This window comes from Lolium perenne, chromosome 5 (genome assembly GCF_019359855.2).
Source record: "Lolium perenne isolate Kyuss_39 chromosome 5, Kyuss_2.0, whole genome shotgun sequence".
Taxonomy (NCBI): domain Eukaryota; kingdom Viridiplantae; phylum Streptophyta; class Magnoliopsida; order Poales; family Poaceae; genus Lolium; species Lolium perenne.
This window is the reverse complement of record NC_067248.2, coordinates 235,879,941-235,888,837: the sequence shown is the minus strand read 5'-3', so window position 1 is coordinate 235,888,837 and position 8,897 is coordinate 235,879,941. Positions and strand designations below refer to the sequence as shown.

The 8,897-nt window shown below is 47.5% G+C and overlaps 1 protein-coding gene across 1 annotated transcript; it reads right to left on the bottom strand.

Moving 5' to 3' along the window:
* Positions 1–6,106: 6,106 nt before the first annotated feature.
* LOC127298291 (uncharacterized) lies at positions 6,107–8,533 on the bottom strand. Its single transcript, XM_051328186.2, has 5 exons — positions 8,366–8,533; positions 8,015–8,127; positions 6,888–7,727; positions 6,662–6,814; positions 6,107–6,574 (listed from the first exon to the last, which is right to left on the bottom strand). The coding sequence occupies exons 1-5, from the start codon at positions 8,397–8,399 to the stop codon at positions 6,209–6,211; spliced, it is 1,506 nt and encodes a 501-aa protein (XP_051184146.1). The 5' UTR covers positions 8,400–8,533; the 3' UTR covers positions 6,107–6,208.
* Positions 8,534–8,897: the final 364 nt, after the last annotated feature.

The following is an 8,897-nucleotide window of genomic DNA, read 5'->3' as shown; positions in this document are numbered from 1 at the left end:
CGCTCGGGTAGGTCCGTTACGTACGGCTTCGAGCCACTTGACTTGCCACCAAGCCCCAGGAAGATGCTAAGCTTGGGTACTTCTTCATTGTTGGCGGCATTTAAACGGAGGACCGGGTTGTGCTTTGTGGGAATGTTGGGATCATAGTGCTTAGTGGTGAAGTTTGCCACCTCCACGTTCAGGACTGCCTCGGCTATGGATGCTTCGATCTTGCATTTATTGCCGGTCATTTGACGAAGCTTTTGTGTTTCTCTCTCGGGACCAAACTGCCAACGGCCCCAATTCGGGCCCCCTTTAAGCACTCCTCCGCGAGGTGCAGGATCATGTGTTGCATCGGATTAAAAACCCTGGAGGAAAGATCTTCTCCGTATCGCAAAGCAACACGGGTGCCTCTTCATCCAGCTTCTCAATCACTTTAGTGTCTAACTCCCTAGCACAAATCGGCGGAAGAAAAACTCAACCTCGCTAGCACTCGCCAAGTCTTCTCGGGGACATAGCCTCGAATCATCACCGGCATTATCCGCTCAAGCCATATGTGGTAGTCATGACTCTTCGGTCCTTGTACTCGCAGCGTTTCAATGTTCGGGCCCCTCATCCAGTTGGCTGCGAACCCATCGGGGAAAAACAAGGAGTCCTTCATCCATTGGAAGACCTCCCTTTTTGGGCCTTTGTGAGGCGTAACGGAGCGTGTGGCTTAGTCCAAGTTTTTGGCACCATTAGGTGGCTGCATGTTCAACTCCGGCCTATCACACCACCTTTCTTGATCAATTCGAGCCTTTATGTTATCCTTCGTCTTCTCAGTGTCCACAATCGTGCTCCAAATGGCTTCACTGATATTCTTCTCGGTGTGCATTACATCAATGTTATGCGGGAGCTCGAGAAACTCAAAGTAAGGGAGCTTCCATAAGCACGGCTTGTGAGTCCATTGGTGTGTCTCCCCATATCCTAAGAAACCATTCCCATCAGGGCTAGGCTGAAGAGCATCTAACTCGGCCTTGATTTCCGTTCCGGTCTTCGGAATTGGCTTCGGGCCACGGACAACACGGCCTTTCTTGAAACTCTTTACATCACTCCTGTATGCATGCCTCCGCTCAAGGAACCGTCGAGCTTCATCAAAGCATGAATACTTGCCTCCCTTGTTTAGCCGAGAAGAAAGTCACGGCTCATGCACTTGCGTGGGCAAGGCCACTTCCCATGTGTACACCACCCGCAGAACAAAGCACGTCTTTGGCGGGTCATGCAGGACGTGTGGTACCACACATACATATCGAAGTACTCCTTCTTTGATGCGTCATATGTTCGGATCCCGCGACCTTCCCAGCCACGAACCAAGTCATCCACCAGCGGTTCCAGGTACACATTCATGTTCTTGCCCGGGTATTTGGGCCCTGGGATTATCATCGACACAAACATGTTCTCTGATCTCATGCAGACGCCAGGGGGGAGGTTCATGGGAATAACAAACACTGGCCAACAACTGTATACTGCAGCCGACATACCATATGGATTGAACCCATCAGTTGATATCGCAACTGCTACGCTCCTCGGGTCACCTGCTTTCAATGGAAATTTCTTCACAAAGTTCTTCCATGCAGTACCATCCGACGGATGTATCATCTTGTCGGTGTATCTGTTTCCTTCCACGGCCCACCTCATCTGCTGGGCAGTATCCTCGGTCATGAAGAGCCGCTGGATCCTCGGTAGAACTGGAAGATAGCGGAGGATATTCTTGGCAACCGTGGTCTGCCTCTTCTGACCATCACCATTGCGGTCTACCTCAAAGTACCTAGAGGAATTGCATTTGATGCAATAATTTGTGTCAGCGTGCATCATAAACCCTAACCCTAACCCTAAACCCTAAACCTAAACCTAACCATAAATACTTACCCTTTAACCTAAACCCTAGCCCTAGCCCCTAAACCCTAGCCCTAACCCTACACCTAACCCTAACCAGTAGACCAGGCACACCGGCGATCGTGTGATAATGGCTCTAGCTGCTGGTATATGTGCCAAAGGGTCCCAATCTTTGGTTCTCCATGTGTATATGTACTAAACAAACCTAAAATAATGAAAAGTTACATTGGTGCACCCTCGCGCGGAGAAATCTAGGGGGGTAGACCCGCCGGGGCACGCGTTCCGCTGTTTTGGGGGGAGGAGGGGATAACGCCGGAGCACCGGAACCCCACCAAACCTTGCATGTGGACCTATGATATGTGTCAAAGTGTGATGCAAGGTGTGATTCACAAAATGGTGCATGGCATGGATCCCCGGTCTGACATCCCTCACCTTCGGGCGATAACACTTAACAGATTCCTGGACGTGTACGCTGAAGTGTCCCGCCGCGGGTATATCGGGGGCTAGACTGTGCCAAAGGGTGCCACACATGGTTTTCCATATGTCCATGGACTAAACAAACCTAAACCTATGAAAAGTTACATTGGTGCACCCTCGCGCGGAGAAATCTAGGGGGGTAGACCCGCCGGGGCACGCGTTCCGCTGTTTTGGGGGGAGGAGGGGGATAACGACCGCCGGAGCACCGGAACCCCACCAAACCTTGCATGTGGACCTATGATATGTTTCAAAGTGTGGTGCAAGGTCTAATGGTGCAAAAGTAGCTCCCCTAAACCCTAAACCCTAAACCCTAAACTGGGGAGGCTTCGAGCCCTAAACCCCTCTAAATCCCTAAACCACGACGCCGGAGCTGCAGAACCATGCATCATAAACCCTAACCCTAACCCTAAACCCTAAACCTAAACCTAACCATAAATACTTACCCTTTAACCTAAACCCTAGCCCTAGCCCCTAAACCCTAGCCCTAACCCTACACCTAACCCTAACCAGTAGACCAGGCACACCGGCGATCGTGTGATAATGGCTCTAGCTGCTGGTATATGTGCCAAAGGGTCCCAATCTTTGGTTCTCCATGTGTATATGTACTAAACAAACCTAAAATAATGAAAAGTTACATTGGTGCACCCTCGCGCGGAGAAATCTAGGGGGGTAGACCCGCTGGAGCACGCGTTCATTGTTTTGGGGGAGGAGGGGATAACGACCGCCGAGCACCGGAACCCCACCAAACCTTGCATGTGGACCTATGATATGTGTCAAAGTGTGATGCAAGGTGTGATTCACAAAATGGTGCATGGCATGGATCCCCGGTCCGACATCCCTCACCTTCGGGCGATAACACTTACCGTATTCCCCGGACGTTTACGCTGTAGTGTCCCGCCGCGGGTATATTGGGGGCTAGACTGTGCCAAAGGGTGCCACACATGGTTTTCCATATGTCCATGGACTAAACAAACCTAAACCTATGAAAAGTTACATTGGTGCACCCTCGCGCGGAGAAATCTAGGGGGGTAGACCCGCCGGGCACGCGTTCCATTGTTTTGGGGGAGGAGGGGGATAACGACCGCCGGAGCACCGGAACCCCACCAAACCTTGCATGTGGACCTATGATATGTTTCAAAGTGTGGTGCAAGGTCTAATGGTGCAAAAGTAGCTCCCCTAAACCCTAAACCCTAAAGCTGGGAGGCTTCGAGCCCTAAACCCCTCTAAATCCCTAAACCACGACGCCTGAGCTGCAGTACCATGCATCATAATGCCTAAACCTTACCCTAAACCCTAAACCTAAACCTAACCATAAATACTTACCCTTTAACCTAAACCCTAGCCCTAGCCCCTAAACCCTAGCCCTAACCCTACACCTAACCCTAACCAAGAGACCAGCACACCGTCGATCGTGTGATAATGGCTCTAGCTGCTGGTATATGTGCCAAAGGGTCCCAATCTTTGGTTCTCCATGTGTATATGTACTAAACAAACCTAAAAGAATGAAAAGTTACATTGGTGCACCCTCGCGCGGAGAAATCTAGGGGGGTAGACCCGCCGGGGCACGCGTTCCGCTGTTTTGGGGGAGGAGGGGGATAACGACCGCCGGAGCACCGAACCCCACCAAACCTTGCATGTGGACCTATGATATGTGTCAAAGTGTGATGCTAGGTCTAATGGTGCAAAAGTAGCTCCCCTAAACCCTAAACCCTAAACCGGGAGGCTTCGAGCCCTAAACCCCTCTAAATCCCTAAACCACGACGCCGGAGCTGCAGAACCATGCATCATAAACCCTAACCCTAACCCTAAACCCTAAACCTATACCTAACCATAAATACTTACCCTTTAACCTAAACCCTAGCCCTAGCCCCTAAACCCTAGCCCTAACCCTACACCTAACCCTAACCAGTAGACCAGGCACACCGTCGATCGTGTGATAATGGCTCTAGCTGCTGGTATATGTGCCAAAGGGTCCCAATCTTTGGTTCTACATGTGTATATGTACTAAACAAACCTAAAAGAATGAAAAGTTACATTGGTGCACCCTCGCGCGGAGAAATCTAGGGGGTAGACCCGCCGGGCACACGTTCCATTGTTTTGGGGAGGAGGGGAGAACGACCGCCGAGCACCGGAACCCCACCAAACCTTGCATGTGGACCTATTCTATGTTTCAAAGTGTGATGCTAGGTGTAATTCACCAAATGGTGCATGGCATGGATCCCCGGTCTGACATTCCTCACCTTCGGGCGATAACACTTAACAGATTCCTGGACGTGTACGGTGAAGTGTCCCGCCGCGGGTATATCGGGGGCTAGACTGTGCCAAAGGGTACCACACATGGTTTTCCATATGTCCATGGACTAAACAAACCTAAACCTATGAAAAGGTATATTGGTGGAACGTCGCGCGGAGAAATCTAGGGGGTAGACCCGCCGTCCCGCTGTTTTGGGGGGGAAGGAGGGGGACGGCCGCCGGAGCACCGGAACCCTGATATATGTGGGGGATGAGCATGGAGACTAATTTTGTATTTCACATAGTGTAATAAATAGTCATCAAAAAGAAAAACTAATTAACAAAATAAATATAAGTAGTAGATGAAATAAAATTGTTAGAAAAACAAAAAAAAAGTATAATGGCGCACGGCAAAGGGAGAAGCGCACGGCAAAGGACCCTTTGCCGTGCAACTTGTCTGCACGCACGGCAAAGTTTGGCCGCACGGCGGTCTGTGCCTTTGCCGTGCGCTGTTTCTTTGCCGTGCGGCTTGCAGGGACTTTGCCGTCGCAAAATCTTTGCCGTGCGCTTCTCCAATTCTTTGCCGTGAGACACTTCTTTGCCGTGCGCCATTTCTTTCTTTGCCGTGATATGTTTCTTTGCCGTGCGCTGCGCTAATACTTTGCCGTGCATTTTTTCGTTGCCGTGCGCTCTTCCTGCTACGCACGGCAAAGAAATCTTTGCCGTGCAGCAGCTCACGGCAAAGTTTGGCTGCACGGCAGCGCCTGATTTTCCCGTAGTGTCAAAGTGCGAGTTTGTGTGACTAAACCTTCGGTGCACATAGTGGACTTATAATTTAAATATTCGCCAGAGTAGAATGTAACGGTAAAAGTAATGCTAAACTAGATAAAAGTGGTTGGATTGGATCTCCACTCCCGGATCCATTCCTTGTGAAAATTAGGTCTGAGCAAATGGATGTTTGACAAGCTACAATACAATCTGAAAAAACACAAGTACCTAAAAAGGCTCGTTGTGCATATGTTGTATCAAGTTCTGGGATTCCTTTTTTTTGTTCAACATTACCAGTTGCCAACCATGTGTTAACGTGGGGGATTCTGTACTAAGGTCAGGATTTCTCCCTGAATTCTTTTGTCACAATTAACGACCAAATCAGGTAGCTACAAGTAAAAAGTGCACACATGCGTGACATAATTTTCTGTAGACGAATGTGCATGGCTACCAAAAGAAATCAAATTACAATGTATATTGCCTCAAGCTTCTGTTTCAATATATTAACGGAACCGTAACAAAACAACCGGGCCATATTTCTTTCCAGGTATTGCTAGAAGACTGAACCATATATTACTTGCCAGCCTTCCAAGTTCCAACAATTTTTTTCTTGTTAAATCATCTTAGATAGTAACTTTTCATATTTTTTTTTGAATAAAAAAATCACAACAATATGATCCATGTCAGTGAATAAATATATTGGACAGCCTAGTAATATGTTCTATTCAGAATGTATTAGTATTATAAAAAACAAAGATTGAGCAGATCTGATAACTTAAGCAAAGCACACCACAAATAAAACAACATGATTAAACGTCAGATAACTATCATAATTTGACACCTGAATTTCACAAAGCATGACACTGGCTTCAAGCCTTCAAGGCTCCGGAACATTTAACTTAACTGTAGAGGGAACTTTCCTCTCAATGTGTGTTCTTATAGCCAAGATGATGGCACGTGCCTCCATAATAAATGATCTGTTGAAGCGGGGGCATTTCTTGTCCAATGTATTGCCACAATGCTGGTAATAAACAGGAAAAGTGTCCAATGTAAGGCACTTCAGCGATGGTGCAGTCTCTAGAATATGAAGTGTCAGCTCAATGATGCTTTTTTGGAGGCAGAAACCAGTGATCTTGACATTCTTGAGGTTGCCATGCTGTCGTTCTGGCATTTGTCTCAGAGATGAGGGATATCCCTGAAGCCATTCGTACTTGTACTTCTTTGATACCTGAACATCACATACCTGAACATCCCATGGCGGGATATTTGAATTACAGATTCAAACATAGCTATTAATTAGATAATTCTTGCAGGATGAACAGTTACTTACATGCAAATCAAAAGTCACCAAGGAGGGAGAAGCATCAAGGAAAGAAACCAAGGACAAATAATCATACTCATGGAAAATATCCCATCCACAAGTATAAATAGTCAAGAACTTGAGGTGGAGAAATTTTATACACACTATTGGCACGTTGACCGTCTGCACAAAAGATCCTTCGGATTAAAGATATCAGAAAATATGGCTATTTATGAAGTGGGGTCTAAGAGCATACCTCAGAAAAAGTGTGTATGGTAAGAGTCTCAAGATTCGGCACATAGGAAGGAAGCTTGTCAATAGCATAACCGATTGCACCTTTATGGCGCAACTTCAGTGTCTTTACTGTCAGAGATTCTCCAAGTGCTAGTTGTATTTGATTACTATTACTACTAAAGGAAAAACTAGAGAGGTTTGGAGCTTTGTTCTCTATCATTTGAAGGTTCGCACATTTAAGAACCTTCAGGAAGCTGAACCGCTGCAGCAGGCTAGGTATCGCCAGGCAAATTATATCATCACAATATCTGAGTTTCAATTGTTCCAAAGCAAAGCAATGAGAAAGAAGGCATCCTAACTCATCCCCTGTAATACGCACTTTACAGAGATGCAGCATTGTCAGGCTTTTCATAGCAAGTCCAGACGTGGGACGTAACACACATCTGTCAAGGCGGAGATACCGAAGCGTGTTTCCACTTACGCCAGATAAAAGCGAGCAAGGGAAGTTGTACTTTATCTCCTCTGTCCACTGTCGTAATACAAGGGTAAGTTCTTCAATCTTTGGTGTAACAGCAATCTTGAGCCAACAATCGAGACAATTATAATAGTTGCCATCGTATGGACCATGCAATTTAAGTATGAGAGTCTTAGCACCAACGGTGGTCGGGTGGTTCACCAGAATATGGTTGATACTGTTGTTGAACTCTCCTACATCAAACCAGTTTTGTTTTGAGCAAATTGTTTCCTTGGTGAATGTGAGATTCGTACGGCATCTCCACAAGTGTAGAAAAGCGTGAGACACGCAGGAAGCCTGGGCAGCTTCTCGCATTGGCACTAGGGAATGTATATGATGCCAGATTTCCTGCGTGCACAAGGGGAAAAGTTCAACACTGGAATCACAGAAGCAAAAGTATGAAGAAAGTACTCTTCTGGGATACTGAACAACACTTGCTTTTGTAAATGTGGGTTTTGAACCTGCTAATAAGGGAAATATCTGTAGAATTAGCTGTAACACAACTAAGCAAAAAAAAGGTACTGACATGCACTAGGACTCTAGCTAGGAGATTTCCGTGCTTAAAGAGATGCTCATAAATCATGTTCTGCTGATTTTATACTTGTACTAGTAGTAGTCCCTCATTACCAACGTACCTCTGGAAGGTCTATCCATGAACATCTGATTCTTTTGCTACCTTGAGAATCATCATCACCATGTTGGCAGGGTGGGGTTTCTTTGTTAGCTAATGAGGTGATTGATCCATCATCTGCAACACAACAGGCACAGGGTTACGTGGGCATCGATCCATGAAAGGAACCAACGATATCAAAACCAGAGCCAGACTCATATTCAGTTGTGTTTGTGAAAGGATGCAATTGCTCCCCCCCAGCAAGCATCGTTAGTTATCCTTCAAATCTAACGTAACTGGATCCCATCAGCAGATATGAATAATAATACTGTAGGCTGTAGCAGGTGCGTCGAAGGAGATCGGAGGCGGAGCTTACTGCTAGGTTGGCTATGGCCACGGTCCCGCTCCATTGGCGCCGGCGGCGGCTGGACTGCCCTTGTGCCTGGGGAGAGGGGCAGAATCACGCCAAGAAACCACCAAGCCGCGCGCAAGGCGGCACGTCTGGGCCAAGCGCCTCTGCCCTCGACTGGGCCCAAAATTTAACACGTTAGGGAAGAAAACGGTCTGGGCCGAGGGCCATCTCGCCATCGATCCCCCGCCACCTCCGCCGGTCCACCACCATCATGAGCCTCCCATCTCCGGCGCCGGCGAACCCCCTTGCAACAAACCTAAGCTCTATCTCTGGCCATCTCACCACTCTGTTCACTGGCCCTGCCTCTCTGCCGCAAAATTGGAACTCGTCCACAATTTCAAAACTTTCATGACATCTGGTCCCTCTCGCTAACCCCACATCAACTGCCGAATTTTGAAGCGCTGTCATCGTCACCATCCTATGGAGAATCTCGGACTCAAGAAATGCAATGGTATATATTCAGAGCAGAAGCCCACCCGACATATGCACCCATTTC

Coding starts and splice junctions, on each gene's coding strand:
- LOC127298291 (XM_051328186.2), bottom strand. CDS start 8,399: ATGGAGCGGGACCGTGGCCATAGCCAACCTAGCA. Junction 7,728..8,014: donor CATGGATAGACCTTCCAGAG/GTACGTTGGTAA, acceptor TTGTGCACGCAG/GAAATCTGGCATCATATACA. Junction 6,815..6,887: donor CCATACACACTTTTTCTGAG/GTATGCTCTTAG, acceptor TCTTTTGTGCAG/ACGGTCAACGTGCCAATAGT.